This window comes from Pinus tabuliformis, chromosome 7, assembly GCF_031772625.1.
Source record: "Pinus tabuliformis cultivar Carrire ecotype Pingquan chromosome 7, CPIR1, whole genome shotgun sequence".
NCBI classification, from domain to species: domain Eukaryota; kingdom Viridiplantae; phylum Streptophyta; class Pinopsida; order Pinales; family Pinaceae; genus Pinus; species Pinus tabuliformis.
This window is the reverse complement of record NC_142293.1, coordinates 1246212628-1246234389: the sequence shown is the minus strand read 5'-3', so window position 1 is coordinate 1246234389 and position 21762 is coordinate 1246212628. Positions and strand designations below refer to the sequence as shown.

The window sequence follows — 21762 nt, the reverse complement described above, 5'->3', positions numbered from 1 at the left end:
CACTATTGTATGATGCCTCGCTGAGATTGTTTATTTCATATATATATATATATATATATATATATATATTATCACATATGCGATATAGTTTATACATTTCTTTGACTAACTATTTAGTCAAAGAAATTATCTTTACACGTTATCATCTATGTTTTATGCGTGATTGATCTTTATTATCACATGCCAAGAAGATATCTTTGTAGATTGCATATTATACAAAAATCCCTGGGTTTATATTAGATTAAGTTAACTATAGATTTGCATGATAGAATAGGTCATTTAAGTTATCATTATTCTATTGCAATCACTCATAAACCACCCACTCTCATTTTAAAACCCATACCGGGAAATTGGTCCCATTATCCCCAGTCAGAGCCACCACTTTAAACGGAAAAGGCGTTGTCTTAAGGTCCAGACCGAGTGGTTAATTCCCCATGTTGGAGCAGCAGAAATCTGAGGCATCAATAGGCCGTGAGTTGTCAGACCTATGATAGGTCAGGAAGTTTAATCTTGAGAGAGAGAATGAAAAGTACCTCCCTATCTAAGAGGGAGTGTTGGAAAATATGGTAGCCATGGTCGGTATTTTCATTATGACGAAATTGGAAATTTAAACTATATTAATGCCTCCTTAAAGACGACAAGTTGGCTCCACAAAATATTTGGTCAGTTGGGACCCTAAGGGCACCCTTTAAACCCCCACTTGAAGACTATATAAAGGAGATCATTTCACCTCATTTGGATATATCTTTTTTGTGTCATGCATTTTTGATCCAACGAAATTACAAGAGGGCCAAAATTTCAGTAGGAAACCGAAATTTTAGGGAGGGCTGAAATTTCAAGAGAAGCAGATATTTTAGGGAGTGTCGAAATTTCACGAACTTGGTTTTTGACATGGCACTTGATTATGATTTTGGTTACTAGTTTGGATATTATCTTGCTATCATTACTTTTTTATTTATTAATGAATTTGGAACTCTCTCTTTCGCATAAGGAAAGACTTTTTTGGGTTTTTGCCTGGTTGTGGGACTAATTTCTATGTCTCTTTTTTTCCACTGGAAAAATTGTAATCTTTCATTATAATTGAAAAATTACATGTTGTAGATGCCTTTTAGCATATGTTGCATTGGCCCTTAGCCATCTCTGTGAGTCATAATCAAAAATGGTGCTCAGTTTTTGTCAAAAAAAGATGCATATATCATCCATCACCACACAAGGTGTTCGGTTTTCAGAAAACAAGAAACAAGTAATAATGTACAGATGGGGGGAAAGTCAAGCTTTTCGCCCTTTTTTCTTCTCAACCTTTCTCCACCCCCCCTGAGACTTTGTTGGAGTTATAAGTGCTAGCGTTGTATTAGCCACAGTTTGGGGGTTGTCTTCATCAGAATCTGATGTGTCTGATATGTGTTGACATTTGGATCTGCTCATATCCATTGTTTCTGGTATCCTTGCCGACTGTACGTCTATAGGTTCTTGTGGATTTATGTCTTCTACTTCTGGTTCTTTGTTCATCTGATTGGTCTCATTGGGGGTTACATGTTCCACCTCTTCTTCCTCCTCGTCATCCGAGAGTGGTGGAGGAAATTGCCATCCCTTGGCTTGTTTCCCTGTTTTCTTCTTCCTACGAGTGTCTTTTTTGGCTGTTGGACACGTGCTTTGTAGGTGTCCTATTTGTCGGCAGGTTCTGCATCTGAATGCTGTATTTTCATAATCTAAAATCTGTGACCAGCACCTCTGTCTATGCTTCAGTTGAATTTGGTCTGGCAAGCCTTTACTAAGGTCTACTTCCACACATATTCGTGCATAAGTGTAGATTCTTTCCTCCAGTCTTTGGGTGTCCATTTTGATGTAACGCCCGATAGTATTACCAATTCCTGCGAGTACTTGTTGACTCCAGAGGTGTAATGGGAGATTGTGCAGTCGCACCCAAACTGGCATCTTAGAGACAACCATTGTATTTGCATCAAAATCTGGGAACCATGGTGTGATGAAGAGTCCTGTGGATCCCCAGAACCAAGGTCCTTCTTGTATTACAGAGTCTCTAGCCTCTGTTGTAGGAAAGTTCACTATGAAGAACCCCTTGGAACAAAGATGTATTTCACATTGTGTAGTCCAGTTTGTGAAGATCCAATGAAATAGATCAACCGGTTTGGGCCAAAAACAGTTGAATCTACATATTATTGCTTGTCTTTCATATATAGTGCAGTGCTCATCTGTTTCTGGTATATCTATGCTATATTATGGGGTACGATTCAACTGTTCCACAATGTATGGCCTTGCGTCCATACTTGTTTGATTTGGTGCTGCTTCGGCTGTGTTTTTCCCTTGAAGAATGTTTTTGAAGGATATACTTCCTGTTTTTTCCCCTGATGTGTTCCTGTAATTTTTGTACCAGTCCCACTTCCCTCACCCCTATAAGGATTTCTGTTGTTGTCTGTCGCGCCCCCTCTTATTCTCAGATTGAGAATTATTGTTGACAAGGGTGCGATTTTGTATTCCCTGAGGTACTTTGTGTCTTGGAGTACTCTGCCCCCATGTATCAGATTTTGTGATCTGGTGGGATATCCAAATTGTTGCAGTATAAGATTCTGCAGTTGCTTTACAGAGTCGGTCTCTTTTACCCAAAGTAATTGTGTTTTTCCGGCAGGGGTTTTGACAAAAACTTGGAAGTTGTGGGTACTTACCGGGGATCCAGATCTTGTTGCCAGCTGAAATTGGTTTGTCCATGGATCTACAAATTCTCCTCGCCGCAGAGAGTGCTCTGCGTTCCCTACATTGTGACCGCTGCTTCCCTTGGAGTGATCATCCTTGCTGGCCTCAGATCCGTCCTCTGCAGTCTCGTATTCCCCTATTCTTTTCTTGTTCCTGCTTGAAACCCTTGTCCAGCACATCGCTTTCGCCCAGAATCGAAACGGGTTTGCTGTGGAGGGCAACGGATCGGATCTTTCCTTGTTGGGTTTCTCGTCGCCATAGATCCTATCCCTCAGGTGATTGCCTTCGTAAATAGTCCCTGATGCCAGAGATGGGATCCTATTTTCACCGCTTCGGCTCTGATGTCCTGCTACAGCAGCCTTCAGCTCTGGTGCCTGTGTCATTTCCTGCAGATCGAACGCATGCAGTGTTTTGACCTTGGCATAGATGGTTGGGCTCGCCCTGAGATCTGTCAGGGTCAGATCTGTGATAACTTCGCCCAGACTGTTGCCCCAGCACCCATTCTGCGCTTCCCATCCCTTCCAAATGGCATCCTCTAATTCTTTGTTGGCTGGTTGATTTGAACGAAGCAGGTGCTTAACTCTCTGCAAAAAATCCGTTCCAGTGATCCCTTGTCCCTCTCTGGATATATCAAATCGGATCTGGAGGGGCAGGTTCAGCCATGTCCTAGAGAGTGGTCGATCTGCCACAAGGGAGGCGGATTTCAGTTTGTGGAAGAACCTGACTGTTGCTATGCTGGAAACCCGGACTCCCTTCCTGTTTACCCCTGCGCTCCCTCTACCTCTGGTCTGGGGTGCGACGGCGTTGCAGAGGGTAGCTTCAGAAACCCTAGACCACTTGCTCTGCTCCATGAGGTTATAGGCTCGAAGCTTCGGGGCATTGCAAGGTCCAACTGTCGCCTGCTGATAAAGGGCGTAAAGATGCAAAGTTGTTTCATCCGAAAAACTCTTAGCAGGCTTAGCGGATTCACCAAATCCGGCATAAGCGGCCACTGCATAGAATCGATCTGGATATGACAGGCCAAACGCTGCCTTTGCCCAAGCTCGGATTCCATACCTGTGTCGGCGATGGTGTTGCTAGAGCTCTTCATTGTCGGCATTCAGGTTTTGGGCACCGTTGTTCGAAACCCTAGCTCCACACAGGATCGCCATTTTTCCGTCTCCTTTCTTTTTCTAATTTCTATGTCTCTTGTCTTATGGTTCCATGGATATATTTTACTACTCTTTTCATGTTTTTGATGGTAGAATGTCTAAACTGCATTATGATATTATTAAATGTTATATGAATGCTAATAATGATCTGTAGAAGTTGTAATTGTGTTGTTTTGTTATGCCTTAAGCAAAAAATTCAATACCTGTGACATCTTTTCTTAAGTGTGCATGCCAGACTTGAAATTACCTGGGTTCCAAGTTTGTCGAGCGTTTATTTGGATATATTGTATGGTTGTAGCATCATATAAAGACAGAGTGTTGATGGGGTTTGTAACCACAAAATCTAGCAGGCCTTGAAGAGGGAAACCTTGCAAGACAAAAAGTTAGATTAAGTGCTAACAATGGGATAATGGCCCACTGTCATCACAACGAAGGCCCCCTGCTTCTTACGGATTTTCACTGATGGGAGGAGTCTCGGTAAAGGAGGAATCACTTAAACATAGATATGCTAATGATAAGGTACAAAGTGACCCCACTAGAGCTCATTCAAGAGAGCGGCACAATAATGGTACAAGGCTTCAAAGAAGCAAATCACTCTCAAGGAAAAATCCTAGAAAAGCAAGGCTCAAAACCTAGGGTTTTGAGGTTTTTCAATGGTAATAGATACTCACAAGGTCAAGACCCAAGAGAAAAAGGCTTCTTATGATATACTTCAACAAGTACTAAGCTCATACAACCTTCAAGTTGAGGGAAAAAACTAGAGTTTCCCTCTTGAAGCAACACCTAGGGCAAGAGATTTTATGGATAAAATTTGAGTGGATGCCCACCAAACTTGGAGACTAGGTAGCCTAGACCCTAAGCTTGATGTTCAAGATCTCAAATCACCAAAAACCCTCCTCTTAAAAATTCGCTACAAACCCTAGATTTTCGCCCTAGCCTTAGAAGGACTGATTTTAGGAGAGAAAATTATGGAGAAAATTTAGGATTGATCACCAATGACTAGGACTAGTGCCATCTCCTTTAGGTATACAGAGTCGAGGATGAGATAGATAAGCTAAAACATTTCTAAGGAGGCTAAAAATCAATGCCCTAGGTATCAACTTTTAACATTTACCCACTTCAAAAGAAAATGGAGTTTGATGAAGAGATTAAAGATTTCCTCCACTAGGAATATTCATTACATGTTGTATGATGAGTAACATATGCAATACTCAACTAGATAATTTTTTCAAAATTAATTTTCAACAATTATGGCACAAAGTAGCATAACCTAGAAGCAGTGATTCCATACATTAGACAATTTCAAGATAGAAAATCTTAAATAATAACCACTTACAAGACTACATGTAGTATATCCATCCATTATCCAAATAAGTAGCTCCAAAGACAATCAAAAATAGCTTCCAAATATCGAAATGCATCCAATATATCTCCAATAGCCAAGAAGGAACAAGTGTGAAATTCTTCTAATGAATCAAATTGTCCAAGAGATGTTGATGAGAGACTAAATGAGGTCTCTCATATTTATACATGTCCAATCATGTTTAATTTTAGACTAAAGCCCCTCTTAGTTGTCAAATGATGGGAAAAACTAATTGTGGTTACAGGCCAACCACATAGCCAATGTGCAAACATAAAAGTTAACCCACAAGAGGGTTGAAATGTTGATGTCATCACTCTGTGGACCTCTTAAAGGTATGTGTTGAGCTTCCTTGGTGCCAAACTGAGTCAAGAGGGCTCCAAAAATCATCCTCTAGGGATTGGCCCTTATATCTCCATGTAAGTCATCATGTGGGCCCCAATCTTGTGTTTCGGGTACAAAATGGGTCTCATGGGTCCCCTGGTGATAGAATAGACTGGTTCTGCTCCAACGTTGAGGGCTCAAAGAATGGTGCAAGCCCTCCCATGTCTCAAGGGCTGAGACAAACCTCATCTAGGCCTTGGATCAACTGCCAAACCATAAGTGCATTACTAAGCCCGCTCGGGTCACACTAGTCTAAGTGCATCATCTTATGAATGATGTGGGGCAAAGCGTAGACTATTGAAGGTGCCCATGGAATAGAACGACACTATGTATGTGGCAAGAGTCCCATGGCTCTCAATGCTTCACCTGCACGGTGTCATATGCTCCTCTAGTAGATTTAGGCCCCAATTAAGTTGCCCAATCCATGATGAAAACCACCTGCCAATCACACATAATGTCCAATGTTGCATCTTCACCATTGGATACAATTAATCATTAGTTCATCTGAGTGAATCAAGCTTCCTAGTCAAGGGAAATTTGAGAATTCATATTGGGATTTTCTTCCAAATTTGGGGCTTTCACCTCAAAGTAGTGTTACCTCACTAGGTAGGAGTGGTTAATAAATGATCATATTAGTTGTTCTCAGTGCCTAAAGGAAAGACGTATCCTTGATACATCCTTCAATTAATAGGTGGCGTGTGAATAATGATGAGATGGATGGGGATGAAGAGGTTTCAGGGCCAAAGTCCATGGATACAAGGATAGCAATAATAAGGAAGTCCACATATTGGGTGTATAGATGTGAGGAGGGAGCAATTGTGGTTACATGAGTTACCCCAACCTTTGTTTTTCCACCCTTCTTTATTTGCCTTTTGTTTTTTCTTTATTTTTCTTTGTATTACTGCTTGAAGCTCTTGAACATGAGAGCATGTTGTGTATGATGTAAGGAAGTTATTACCCCCTTAAGGTGGGGCAATTCATCACCCACCAAGGGTTGGGACACGCATGGGTCTCTTTAATGATGTGAGGGGCACTCATGGGCCCTAGGAACCAGGGTTATGTCCATAATGACAAGGGGTAGAGCTCATGTTTTGCTTCTGCCCACGTGTTATCTTAAATGTCCCAGCCATCCTTTGCATTTTATAATTTTATTTTTTCTTTTGTTTCTTTCTTGTGGCCATGATATGCTTTTAACTTTCTTTTAGCTACATCAAACTCTGGGGCAATGTTTCCAAGAACAACCCAGATATGTGGACAAGGGAAGGGGGTGTGCCTTATGGACCCAGAAAATGAAAATGATGAAATATGGCTTGTAATGTACGGAGGGTAGTGAAAAATGTGGAACGGGAAAACAAGACCACACTACCAAAATCAGGGATTCCCAAGTAATGCCCTTCTTAAAGCCATAGGCCAATAGGGGAGATCCCACAGGACTAGGATTGAAGAATAACCCTCCATTTAAGGTGAGGGAACAAAACCACGGTCATGAGTCAATAGTCATTGTCATCTTTATTAGACCCTTCTTGGGATTTTGTATCATGTAAAAAGAATTATTTTTGAGTTAAAGGAGTCATTTGTCACCTCCACACCAAGTCGGCCTTGTCCTCATGAAGTCGGCCTGGATTACGGCTATTCGACCCAGTAGAAAGGGTATATATAGAGAGGCAGCTCGACTTATTGGAAGCACTCACTCAATAAGTTCGATCTACAAGAGAAAGAAGCAAAAAAGAAGAGCAAAGTTGCAAGAGAAGGAAGGAAGAAGCTGGCAAGACCTAAATCGAGTTCTTGGCAATTTTTCTCTCACACGTGCAAATTTTCTACGCTGAAACTGGGGCCAAAATTCCGAACTTACTGCAGGTCCAAAATTTTGAAGCTGGGGGCGAAACTCTGAAGCTGGGGACCGAAATTTTGGATTGAAGCTACACCTAAGAAGCTGACACTTAGAGACTTTGGCAGGGGTCATCTACAAGAAGGAAGGGTTGACTTGGGGATTGGAGGAGATCTTTGTCTAGGTCCAAAGGGTCTCGGATTGTCTCATCTTGATTTGAATCTACTAGTGGAAGAGTTGGACTGGGTTTTCCCCTTGGGGGGGTTTTGAACTGGCTAGGTGCCTACATCTCGTGTCTCTTGTTCTTGTGGTCTTCATATGCATTTTATTTGGTAATTGCTTGATGAAAGATAAACTAATAAAGAAGTAAAAGAAGCCAACATAAATCACAAGTAATTATCAGGAAAGAGGAATCAAACCCCAAGCATTGATTTCTCAACATGCCATACCTGAGATATCAATTTCTGAGTGTATTTATGTACCTAGAAGTGGCGTATAAATTTTTTTGTAGTTGTTGGAAGTTATATTGTTTTGCTGATATAAATTTGAAGTGCGCAAGTCACCTACAGCCATACCTTTTTCACTATTCTGGGTATCTCTTGTCTAGCCCATAAATTCAGTGGCATGTACTCTCTTATTTATATATATGCAAATGGGTATTAGCTGATTTGAAGCATTTCTATCGTGTGTGTTTGGCACTGCCCATGTTATTTTGAAGTTTCATTTGGCTTATGAGATCACTGTACATGTTCATTTGAAAACAAAACTCAAAAAAGTCACTTACAGCACTTGTATGCAAACTGTTTGTAAAAATACCACAGTGAGCCAATTGTTCCCTACAACCCTTAACATAATGGAGTAACAGAAAGGAAGAATAGAATTATTGAAGAATGCCTAAGGACTATGATATGTGATCAAGATCTACCAAAATTTCTATGGGGAGAAGCAGCCATGACAACCATATATATACAGAATATCAGTCCTCATAGAATCCTTGATAATATGACACTGGAAGAAGCATTCACAGGGAAGAAGCCATGTGTAGAAATCTTCGAATCTTTGGCTGTTCCGCATACATTCATGTTCCTAAAGACAAGCGAAAGATAAAAGGTATCTTCGTTGGTTATAGCCTTTCAACAAAGGCTTATAGAATCTACAACAAGGAAGGAAGACAAATTGAAGTTAGCAAGGATGTTATATTTGATGAAAACCATGCCTACAAGAGATATAAGGACATACCAATTGAATCCGATGAAGAAGATATACCTCTATTTGAAGAAGAGAAACGTCACAAGTCACTTACAAACCAAGAAGAAGAAGGACCAAGTGATCCTATTCAACCCATAATCATTCCCGAAACAAAAAGAGGCCAAATTGGTTAAAAGCTACACTTGAAGATGTTGACAGACATGGAGCAACTATCTTTCAGAGAAAGTAAAAGACCGAAAAGATACTCAAGATATGCAACATACATGACGAAGTTACTCGCAACAGAACCAAATACCTCTAAAGAAGTTGCTCATCAAGAAGAATAGAAGAAAGCAATCAGGAAGAATATCAATCTATCATGAAGAATGGGGTTTGGGAAATCTTTCCTAAACTCGGTGACAAATTTGTTGTCACTTCCAAATGGATTTACAAAATCAAACATGTCGTTGATGGAAGCATAGACAAATACAAAGCCAGATTTGTTGCAAGGGGTTTCTCTCAAAAGGAAGGAATAGATTATGAAGAAACCTTTGCTCCCACTGCCAAATACACCATTATTAGATCTTTGGTTTCACTAGCTGCTACTATGGGATGGAATATCCATCAAATGGATGTCAAAACAACATTTCTAAATGGAACCATTGATGAAGAAGTATATATTGAACAACCGGAAGGCTTTGAGATAAATAGCAGGGATACTCATGTTTGCAGACTCAAGAAAGCTCTATATGGCTTGAAGCAAGCTCCTAGGGCTTGGTATGCAAGGATGGATGCATATCTCTTAAGGATTGGGTTCGTCAAAAGTTTTGTCGATGCAAACCTCTACATCAAGATAGTGAAGAATGAACCAGTCATTATACTACTATATGTGGATGATTTATTTATTACAGGTGTGGAGCGCAAAATTCTAGAATGCAAGAAAATGTTGGCAGCAGAATTTGAAATGAAAGATCTGGGACTCATGCACTATTACTTGGGCTTGGAAGTTTGGCAGAAACCCGATGAGATATATCTTAGTCAAGGTAAGTACGATATCAAGATGGTACAAAAGTTCAGTATGATGGATTCCAAGCCTATGAGCACTCCCATGATTACTAATCTCAAGAAGTTGAGAAGCTCTGACTCTAGTCTCGTCAATCTTACAAGCTATCATAAGTTGGTGGGCTCTTTGATGTATTTAGTGATAATGAGACCTGATATATGCTTTGTTGTAAACATTCTTAGTCAATTTCAGTTGAAGCCACGTCATGACCATTGGATAGCTGCTAAGCATATCTTGAGATACCTACGTGGAACAATTCATCACTGCCTGAAGTATGATGGAAAGGAAGGTAAGTTAACAAGTTTTACCGATTCTGATTAGGGTGGCAATGAGACTGATGGAAGAAGCACTACAGGTGGTTGTTTCAGTTTGGGATCTATAATGATTTCATGGATGAGTAGAAAACAAGATCATGTTGCGTTAAGTAGTTTTGAAGTTGAATATGTTGTTGCATGTGAAGTAGGAAAAGTAGTTGTTTAGTTAAGAAAACTCTTGCCATATTTGTTTGGAAAGCCTTTAGATCATACATTGATAAATTGTGATAATCAAGGCAGCATCAAGATGTCTGAATACCTCGTATTCCATGCCAGGATGAAGCATATCAATAACAGGTACTATTACATTAGGTAACAAGTACCATTACATTAGGAGTTTGGTATAAGATGGGGTCGTGAAGCTACAATATATTCCAACAGATGAACAGGTAGTTGACGTGTTGACAAAATCTCTTCCAAATAAGAAGTTTCAATATTTCAGAAGCATGCTTGGATTGGTCGATGTTACAGATTTAGCTGATAGGGAGAGATGACATTTGGTCAGCCTATGTGTTGATGTCTAGATCCCGAAGTAGGGAGGGTGGTGTTGGTCATGGAGCTCCGACCTTAGATACGCACCTAGATCCCTGGGTTGATGTTAGAGCTTAAAAGCCTGATGGTACCTAGAAAGGATAAAGCTTGAGTACACCTTAGTCCCACCTGATTAGAGTACCCTAGTCAGGTATCTAATCTATAGCACTGCATGTGCTAGAACTCTTCATAGTTCATAGCATCATGAGATCTTCCATGTACCTATAATTGTATGTAACTTCATAGTTAAGAGGGAGTGTTGAAGAATGTAACTAGTGTCGGTCTTCATAATTGTATTTTATGAAAAGAAAGAGAAAAGAAATTTATTGTAAAAGAAAAATTATTTTGAAGCATGGGTTTCATGCTCTTTTATTTATTTACTAGGTCAGAGCCTCCATTGAAGTCTTCTAGGTTTTGTCATGAGTCAATAGTCATTGTCATCTTTATTAGACCCTTCTTGGGATTTTGTATCATGTAAAAAGAATTATTTTTTATTTAAAGGAGTCATTTGTCACCTCCACACCAAGTCGGCCTTGTCCTCATGAAGTCGGCCTGGATTACGGCTATTCGACCCAGTAGAAAGGGTATATATAGAGAGGCAGCTCGACTTATTGGAAGCACTCACTCAATAAGTTCGATCTACAAGAGAAAGAAGCAAAAAAGAAGAGCAAAGTTGCAAGAGAAGGAAGGAAGAAGCTGGCAAGACCTAAATCGAGTTCTTGGCAATTTTTCTCTCACACGTGCAAATTTTCTACGCTGAAACTGGGGCCAAAATTCCGAACTTACTGCAGGTCCAAAATTTTGAAGCTGGGGGTGAAACTCTGAAGCTGGGGACCGAAATTTTGGATTGAAGCTACACCTAAGAAGCTGACACTTAGAGACTTTGGCAGGGGTCATCTACAAGAAGGAAGGGTTGACTTGGGGATTGGAGGAGATCTTTGTCTAGGTCCAAAGGGTCTCGGATTGTCTCATCTTGATTTGAATCTACTAGTGGAAGAGTTGGACTGGGTTTTCCCCTTGGGGGGTTTTGAACTGGCTAGGTGCCTACATCTCGTGTCTCTTGTTCTTGTGGTCTTCATATGCATTTTATTTGGTAATTGCTTGATGAAAGATAAACTAATAAAGAAGTAAAAGAAGCCAACATAAATCACAAGTAATTATCAGGAAAGAGGAATCAAACCCCAAGCATTGATTTCTCAACATGCCATACCTGAGATATCAATTTCTGAGTGTATTTATGTACCTAGAAGTGGCGTATAAATTTTTTTGTAGTTGTTGGAAGTTATATTGTTTTGCTGATATAAATTTGAAGTGTGCAAGTCACCTACAGCCATACCTTTTTCACTATTCTGGGTATCTCTTGTCTAGCCCATAAATTCAGTGGCATGTACTCTCTTATTTATATTTATGCAAATGGGTATTAGCTGATTTGAAGCATTTCTATCGTGTGTGTTTGGCACTGCCCATGTTATTTTGAAGTTTCATTTGGCTTATGAGATCACTGTACATGTTCATTTGAAAACAAAACTCAAAAAAGTCACTTACAGCACTTGTATGCAAACTGTTTGTAAAAATACCACAGTGAACCAGAATATATAAACTCACAAAATTTTGTAGTTTTTTCAAAGATATTCTGGGTGGGTATCTTACAACATCCCTCCAAACCTACTCATCTACAGCCCCTCCTTAAAAGTGGAACGCTTGGACTAGCTGACACTGCTCAATAATGCCAAATAACCGTAAAATCTTGTCAGTGGCATGCTCTGCCTAAAGGTGCTGCTAGGAGCCTCCACATGCTCCTCAGCATCCCTCAAGGTTTGTTAAGCCCATCTCGCCCTCCTTGTAGAGCTTGAAGGATTATTTAGCTCATCCTCCAAATCTACGGACTAAGTCCCTGTTGTTGGTGCTACTGGTCCCTGTTCAGCCTTAAGAGCTTCTCGCTCCTGATCCTCTACCCTTGCTGGCACTTTGTCATGAGACCTCCTAAGGGTCCTGCCCTCATCAAATCTATTATCTGACATCCCAACTTAAAATAACTTTCCTCTATCCCGGAATGTAGACTTGATATGCTTTTAAGACCTCATTGTAGCCCACATATACGCTCTTTTCTAACAAGGGCTCTAGCTTAGTCCTCTTCTTTGTGGGAACGTGGACATAGACTGGACTACCGAAGATGCACAAATGGCTCACATTCGGTTTCACTCCCGTAAACATCTCCTCAGGAGTCACGTCCTCCAATATCCAGTGCAGACTCCTGTTCTACACATATACAGTTGTATTGCAGGCCTTTGCCCACAAAAACATAGGCACTCAATACACTCACTGAGAGACACTCTGGCCTTTGAGTCATGCATTGTAAGGGGCCTTAGAGAATTAAGGCACAGCAAAAATTGTTGTTGTACTCTATTGTACTCTTACTGCATACTGATTTTGCTATGTAATAGAAGTTTATGTTGAATTCATAAAGAGGAATTGTGTTGTTTTGTCTCTCATACTTATAATCTGGGTGTGAAAAGCTTTTTCAGCACTTCCATGTTTATGATATCAATGATTTATTGCTTTCGTAAGCTGCATTGAAGAGAATATAAAATTTAACATGACATTATAGTCGTTTGAATGGTTTTGAGATACTAACATTTTGTTTAAGAAACTTTGTGAACAAGCATTTCGAATCAACTATCCACTAGAATAACAGCACAAATATAAATAAGTGTTAAGGATCTTATTACCCATCCACATGCATGGGTAACACTAGGAGAATTTCTCCCCTACATTGCAGCTTGACAACCAGCAGCCCTACTGTGATTCACAAATAGACAACCTTGGATGTCTCTCATCCATTTCAGTCAGCCCACTCATTGATCTAGCCTACTCATCCGACGAGCGTGGGTCACCTATTGTGAGGTACTTTAATCATTTTTGCATTCAAGTGCTTTCATTCAATCTTCAAGGCATTTACGTACGAATCACAAGTTGAAACTTGAAATTGGATTATAGATCGCCATTGACTGTGTACTTGTTCTCTTAACTCAGCCTGGCAGTTATCATATGTCCCTAGTCCAGTGTGACCTTACTTAGGGTCTTTCTTTCATTATCTATGAGGGGCACAAATAGGAGGCTCAGATGATGGTAGTGCTCCATGTTAGTCATACTTTTTTCATCATTTCCCGATGTCTGTTATCCCATATTTTGATTCGTTGTTGTCAATGGCTGGGATTGGTTCCTTGTTGACCTCTATGAGAAAATGGGGTTGAATATACCCAAGGTTGATGCAGACATGTAAATCCCTTATCGTTATTTGCTAAAAATTTAGGGTTTTGACTCAAAAATTAGAGCATTCATTTTTTCTTAAAAATCACCATAAAATTTGCTCAAAATTTACAGTGGAATTCACCAGCAATAAATTAAAAATGGAAATTGTTTTAACTCGGGCACTGTATTTATTAACTGGAATTCTTGGAGGAATTTTTACATAAACAACTGAGATGGAACCTGGTAATTTGCTTTCCTGGAATGTTAGCTCAACCCTTCTTCGAAGAGCAATGCAGCCCTGAGTAATTTGGCCCTTGATCAATTGTGCCTTTCTCAGCAAATCAGCCACAAAAGGCCAGTGATTCGCCTTGGTATAATGATTTTACCCCACGGCTTGTTCCACTCAGCCTCCTGGATGGGATGAAACTCAGCCCAATAAATTAATATATCCCTAATCTCTATTGCACTGCAGATTCATCCTCACAGACATGTTGATCTCAGCCTCAACAAATTAATTTGCCTACACACTAGGGTTGGACGTGGCACCCTCACAACCAGTGACGAATTTCCACTATCTCCCAGCTCTCCTTAGAATGATTCGGCCTTCAGTTGACCTGCTGATTCTTCCCCTGCAAGGAAGGAAGCTCAGCCTCGGCATTTTAACCATTTGATCTGTTCCTGGAAGACGATCATCGCTCGAGGTGTATGTGGCTCCTCCAGTATTTCTATCTGCCGCATAAAATAACAACTCTGTCTCAGCAAAAGATCCTAACAGCGATCAATGAGCACGGCACTTCCAACTGTGGACTCGGCTTCAATTACTTTATAGAATTCGTCCATGGCTCTTCTCATACATTCGTCTTCCTTCAAACTGGCCACCTATAAAACTGAATTTGCTTGTTCTCTGAATGAGGGGTAATCAGCCTCAAAGATTCAATGGGGTTTCAACTTATTACTTTCTTGATTCGGCCCAGCAAACATAACAGATCCGACCACTGTTTAAAATACACACACACACACATATAGATATATCAGCCCAGGCACGATGAAAATTCGGTCCAAATAATTCACTTGGATCTCAGCCTAGCAAATCCAACTAGCATAATCCTTTCTAACCACGAATGCAACCCTTGAAAAATTAAACTTGGATAATGAACTCATCCTGCATGATATATTACGGAAATCATTCTCCTGAATCAACCTCTGTGACCACGAGATCAACCTGCAATATAATAATTGGCTAGGGTGTGTCTTTCAACACCAAAATCAATGATCTTCAGCTAGGGTCTGTCATTCAACACCAAAACTGGAAAATATTAGGGTTTCCCCTTTCCTTAGCAACTCCTGGAGCTCCTTAGCATCCCACCCCTCTCTCTTTTGAGAGTAGTTTCCTTTGCATGGTTTGGATTTGAGTTTTATTTCCTTTCTTTCAAGTAAATCTAACTTTAGACTCTAGCATTTCCATTTTTTGTTGTTTCACATGCTCATGCCATAGATCTAGCAATTGACACTCTTACATGGGTTTGTTTAGTGATTCTATTTCTCACTTTACATTGTTCATTTGAGCATTTTAGATCTGATTTCTTGCAGCTGATATAATTTATTTAGTTGTTGATATATATGTCCTCTCATGTGACTATTTCATAGTTTTCATGCAAGGTCATTTTCACATGTTAATATTGTTCCATATTGATATAAATTTGGTGATTTAATCATCTAATTTTCAGTTTAGTTTCGATTGTTTATGCAAGTATTTTACCGCCTTAATTGTGAATGAACATATTTACTTGAACTATTTTGAAGCATTTCACATTTGGGAACACTATCTCTACTTGCAAGACACCTCTAATTATTTGCATCTCCATTGCACTTCTAAAATTAACCTCCAAGCATAAGCTTGGTTGATAGACTTTGTAGGAAAATCTTCGTTAAATTTCATTCAATTTCCCAAAATTTGAGTTTGGATGAAAGGTAAAAACACATGACCTTGTAGTTCTCTTGTGTGGCTTAGTCCCCTTGTAGAAACAAAGGCATACAGGTTGTATTGAACAACTAGGGGGTATCGTTAATGAGGTCTTAACCTTCTCATCTTAGCCTTCTTGCAACCACCTCTAGTCCTTACCAAGTTGAAGGAGTTGAGAGGAAGAATCACCCTAGAATAGGCATTAACTAAAATCAACCAAGAACACCTTAGCACACAAGCACCATACAATTTTGGATGGTTTATCTTGCATGCATTTTGAAGTTGGAATCTCATTGAACATTTCATGATATAGCTCTTTCTCAAACACATGCAATAGATTTTGAAAGCACTTACATCTCATTTACTTGCAAGTATTTTAATTTCTTCTTGTACTTTGCTTATGCCCATTTGGATCAAGTTTATAGTTTTGTATTATTGTGAGCATATTTCCTTTTTTCAAGTACAAACAATCTTTATTTGCAAGCTCTCAATTTTATTTAAGTGTTTTCCTTTCAAAATTGTGCCATCATATCATAGTTTTGCTATTGGTTGTTCTAACACTTGTCTTGCAGCTTTCATTCCATTTGATCTTGTTGTATCTTGAAGATATTTACATCCTTTGCAAGTACCTTTATTTATTTGAGCATATATCTCATTTCTTGCAAGATTATATTTGGCACTGGTCTACTTACATTTGCCTTGCAGGATAAATTGTTGAGTTATATTGATGTTGATGCTCATGATCATTTGTACTTGCTAAGTTTTATTTTCTTCAGGTTATATTTCAAGTTATTGAATGGTTAATGTCTAATTGATCTACTAATTATCTCCTACACTTGTTAGTTTTAGCAAGTTTCCTTAGAAACCTTCCTTAGGGTCCACCCCCTTTGGCTTAAGCTAGGAGAGAGCCTAGACAAAGAGAGTTGGGATTAGGTGACAGCCCCTTCTTTGAGCTTTGCCACCAAGGCCACACCTAGTGGGGTTGAGGATTTTTCCCACATTAACTTAGGTGTGTAAACAAGGCGGCAACATACTCTAAGCACGTTCTCCAAATCATTGATGGGCTTATCGTTCAGCTGTCTATTTTTAGCTTCATCTAGTACATGGGCTTAACTTTCCTCTTAGTCACCTTCAAGTGTGCTAGTTGACAATTGAGACAAATCATCAACTTCCCTTGCCTTATACATTATAGTGGACATTTCTCCCATATTAGCATATTACCTCCTCCTTTCTTCCAGCCTAGGGCATCAAATGAGAGGAGCACCCCACAATCACTCAATTGGAAGACACTAAATCATCTAGCATTGTTCCTAACCTGCACCACCCAGTCCCCATGTCGTGTCACTTCAAGGGCTTCTAAGTCATATACGCAGGACTTAATGCCACAATCAATGCATTAACTCATATATGCAGGACTCAATGCCACAATCAAGGGGGATATTACAAGTTTCTTTCCTCCTACTACGAGTTCTCTAGTTTTGGATGTTAGAAGGGGAATATATATTTTCCAAGGAAAATCTGGGTAAATCGTCCCGAAGGGATAACATCCCGTTGGCCAAACTAGTAGAGCCTAACCCCGAGTGCATCAAGGAGAATTGACCCCACGACCTCCCATTGGCGAGGTACTTAGCAACAGGGACTTGACCAATTGAGCTAACCCTTGGGACAAACATTTTTTTCTATATATTAAGGGCAGATCTGCAAGGATTCTTCTCATTTTATTTTATTTTTCTTTTATGTAATTTCTCTGATTTAAGAACTAATTGTGACTACAACAATAAGAGAAATTATGATTCCCAATCTTTTATTTTAGCAAATGTCTAAACTTTAAAGAAAACCCGAATATATAAACATTTAATATACAGATATAAACTTTCCTGTTGTAGCTATGAACCCTAATATTTTAATATGCATTACGTTGCCTGCTACTTCCTTTTCTCACCCAAAGCCCTAACTATCCATTTCCTACTACTCTCAAATTAGATTCCTGGTCGATACCATTCCCAATCGGGGTTTCACACACATCACAAACGTGCCCTAATCATGCAGTGCCACTGCCAACTACAACTTATGATTTTCAGACAGATTATTGAGAGTCAATATATCCTAAATAATTCAATCTTCTCAGTATACTAAACAAGTGACAATACCAAGCAAGTCTACCCTCCAAAAACTTTAACATGACAAAGCCTAACTAGTAAAAACCTAAATCTGATCGGTTATACTATCACCTTAGAACACATTAAACCATTTTAATTCACATTAGATAGGGCAGCAAAAAATGTGATAGCCCAGAAGACAAAAACCGTACGATATATTGTAAACAACTAAGTGCTTTTGCAAATTCTATGCAGCACTAGCTAATTACTTATTTTATCAGAGGCTATGCAGTTCACAGCTGAATACCCAGAAATTGTGTGTGCGCAAACATATGATGCATTAGTATTCAATGCATCAAGAGATCAGTATTCAAGGTCAATGCAAGAATTTACAGCCACACATTCTTGTAATATAGAGTATTCCAGTGGTCAGTGGTTTACAATGGCTCTTCATTACGTTTCACCCTGTACATATGGTTGATACATGTACATATGCTTGGAATTTAAAAATGGCAAAATAAAATGTTTATCATAAATACTGCCTTGCCCATTAAAAGTCTAATTCAAAGAAAGTATAAGCAGGATAGCACCTGACGCATCCAAATGTCTAAATGTAACAAAAGGCAAAGCATCAAAATTTTAATTCAAACAGTATACCACCTGGCGCATCCAAATGTCTAAATGGATATATTCTATCAAAACGTTTCCCAGAACCCAAAAGCAACAAAAGACAAGGCATACCACAAAAGTAGAAAGTGTTTCATAGCTCGATAACCAATCCTTTTGAGAATACTTCGAAACAACCGCAAGAAGTGTGGTCAAGTGTTCTGAGCTTATTATATCCTCAGCTTTCACTAAGTTGGAAAGATCACGCACTGCCATGCTGAACATTCAAGAAAAATTAGTTACCCTCCTGCAAAATTAAAAGATGGGTTATCTAATAGTTAACCTACAAATGTCAACCTCCCAGGCAATAAAATGCTATTGATAATGAATTTCCTAAGGAGGCCCGTTTGTAAGGAATTTTTTGGTTTCCCCATTTTGTAACAAACGTTTTATAGGCTCTAGTAAAATATTCTAAACAAAAATGCCCTTTAATCCATGTGTAAGGTTCTTGTAATTCTACTCAAATACCACCCCACTTTTTTGGCAAGCAACAAAATTGCAATGCTTACCTGCCACTTTGCTTTCTGTTTATAGCATTGAGCTGGCTCTTAACATTATTGTACTCAGACACTCGTACCTAGCACGAAAAAATGGAAAATTACAACAACAAAATTGAAGGTAGGCCTAAAGCATGTCACGTTGAAGCCGAAAACAAATATGACTAATTGCAATATCTTAGTCAACATAGTGAGACATGGTCCAAAAAAGTCTTAAAAATTGGGCGTGATCCCAAACATGATAGTACTTTTACTCTTACAGGATCTCAAGTACCAACAATTATAGATGCTTAATCATCCAAGGATTATCATTATGCAAAATTGGCCCAAAGATGTTCACAAGAGTTATGAAGGGATAAATGGTGTGGGACTTGGGAGTCTGCTTGCAGAAGCCAGATGTGAATATGTAATTTTACAAGTGGGTCTGATATATGGGTCAGTCAATAACCATTGTCAAGAAGTGGGCTAGAGTCCAATGCCACAGAGTTCAGTAACAATGGAATCATATTCCCATAGACAATATGGATCCTAGTGTCCCGGGTGGATGTACCCCACAAATCAAAATAAAAAAAGAAAACTGAACGCAATTTTACAGTAAATAGAATTCTACTTCAGAATAATCAGAATCTATTCAATACCACAGAATAACCATCAGAATCCATTATCAAAGAAAAACAAACTTCGGGCTAGCTGGAGAGTGCGATAATTTGTCAGCATTTTAGCTGCCACGGTAAAAATCCCTCACACAACACGGGTCCAAGCACCAACAGCACGTCTTCCCCGAAAAAAAGAAGACAGAATGAACTTTCCTGAGGATTGACTTCTTTCTCAAGGTCAGAACCCTAAAGCAACTACATGGATTTGGCTAAAGGCTGCACTACTAAAGGATCGACTTGAATTACTAGTTAGATGGGAACAATTGCCCAACAACTCGACGCATTTTATCGGATGGAAGGCAGTAGTTCCCAATTCCTCAAAGACTTGACTGGTCTTACTGCATTGATCCTTTCAGATGGGTGGTAAGGCCCCAACTGAAAGGTCTTACCAGGTTGGGATAACCTTCACACAGCTCAGACTGTAAATTAGTAAATTGCACGTAATAAAGGCTATAAGACAACAACTGAACGCACCACATACTGGTTAGAACCTCGTATAATTATCTTCGCCTATTTCTTACCTTAAGAGCATCTTCAAGCTTCGCTACACCATCATGTATGGCATCCACAAGTTCTCGGAGAGGTGACATGACTGGGTACTTGGCTTCATCCCAAGTAAACCTGCCCACACACCCCCTCAAATTATGTACCTCACCACAAAATCTCAATGCAAATAAACCAATTCGGCAAACATATTATGAAAAAAACATCACCATACCTGGTAATGTAAGAATCCACAGGAACGCCATTAATGGTCAGCATCCCCGATTCAACACCAGAAGCCTTCTCTAAATCCTCAATCTGCCGACGAATCTTGTGGGTCACTGCTTCCACAAAGGAATTTGCCTGCGCAGTCACATAAGAGGGTAACCCGAATGAAAATTCTCACTCAATTTGCATAAATTGGGCTCCCAGTATTCCTAATGTTGATCATTGGGTAACTTGTAAAACCATTGATTTCTTATTAGGTGCGTTGGCCTTACCTTGCTCAGATCATCACTGAGAGCCAGTAGAGAATCCAGCGTTCCCACGCGGAGGTCCGGTATATTGAACTGCGATCAAGAAGCAAGAAGTCGATTATTTGCAGCCCATGCGGGACATTGTATACATGGAGATCTGAAGCATAATTTGGTCGAGGGTATAGATCTAGAAAATTTACATACTCTGTAAGTGGAAGTATCAAATGCATTTTTGAAGATGCCATCCTGAAGGAGGTGCCATGTTGAGGATGCCGAATTCTGAACAGGAAGGGATACCAAACAATACCTGCTGGTAGCGGCCATCGTCACCCTCCGAAGGCTCCTGACTTCCGCTTTGATATCTTGGGATGGTCAGCGGGATACTGTCTTCCTGGCCCTCTTCTAAGATTTTCGAAAAAAAAAAATAGTTTATTTACTTTTTGTTGATTCGTGCTTATTACTGGTTTGGAATCGATTTACGAGTAGCCCACCCGGGTTCTCCACCTCATTTCCATAGAAAATGCTTGAATGGATCATTCATGAATTTATATTTTCTTTTAATATTAATATTTAATAAATAAATTAAGATATAATTAATTATTAATGAATTTATGCCTTGTGAATTAAATAATAATTGGAGAAATGTTTTGTTAAATAATAATTGGAGAAATGTTTTGTTTGGGTATAGGATATTATTTTTTCTAAAAGTGGGATCAGTTAAAATTATTTTTAATTTGGAAGTAAAATGGTAAATTATTTTGATTTTTATTTTTTTAAGAAGTTTATTTTTTTAAATGTAAAGAAATTATTTAATAATTTAAAATTTATAAAAGTTTTTTTTTTATAAATCATCAATTACTTATTCTCATTACTCATTTTCATTTTAGATGGTGTGTATTTTTTGAATAACAATGTTAAAACTACTCTATATTAGAAAATGGTATTTAGTAATTATTATATTAGTTGTTAATTGATAGCTAAGTTTTAATAGGTTTTATTATTTAAAAATACATTAATAAATTAAATTATATAATTAATTTGTCAATTGGGTTTATTTAAGGTGGTTGAAAGGAATGATTGTTATCCTCTCCACCTAGGTTCAATTCCCTAAATGATATGATGAGCTTTCTTGTAACGGTTTC

At 39.0% G+C, this 21762-nt stretch overlaps 1 protein-coding gene across 1 annotated transcript in view; it reads right to left on the bottom strand.

Annotated features, from left to right (window-relative positions):
- The window catches only part of DET3 (vacuolar ATP synthase subunit C (VATC) / V-ATPase C subunit / vacuolar proton pump C subunit (DET3)), a 51677-nt gene extending 30540 nt beyond the window's left edge, over positions 1-21137 (bottom strand). The window contains exons 1-6 of the mRNA XM_089459607.1: positions 20825-21137; positions 20645-20713; positions 20380-20507; positions 20183-20282; positions 19018-19085; positions 18584-18725 (exon numbers count right to left, since the gene is read on the bottom strand). Coding sequence (XP_089315733.1) covers positions 18584-18725; positions 19018-19085; positions 20183-20282; positions 20380-20507; positions 20645-20713; positions 20825-20944 — 627 coding nt within the window. The 5' untranslated portion in view covers positions 20945-21137. The remainder of the gene's footprint in view (positions 1-18583; positions 18726-19017; positions 19086-20182; positions 20283-20379; positions 20508-20644; positions 20714-20824) is intronic.
- Between the last annotated feature and the right edge of the window lie 625 nt (positions 21138-21762).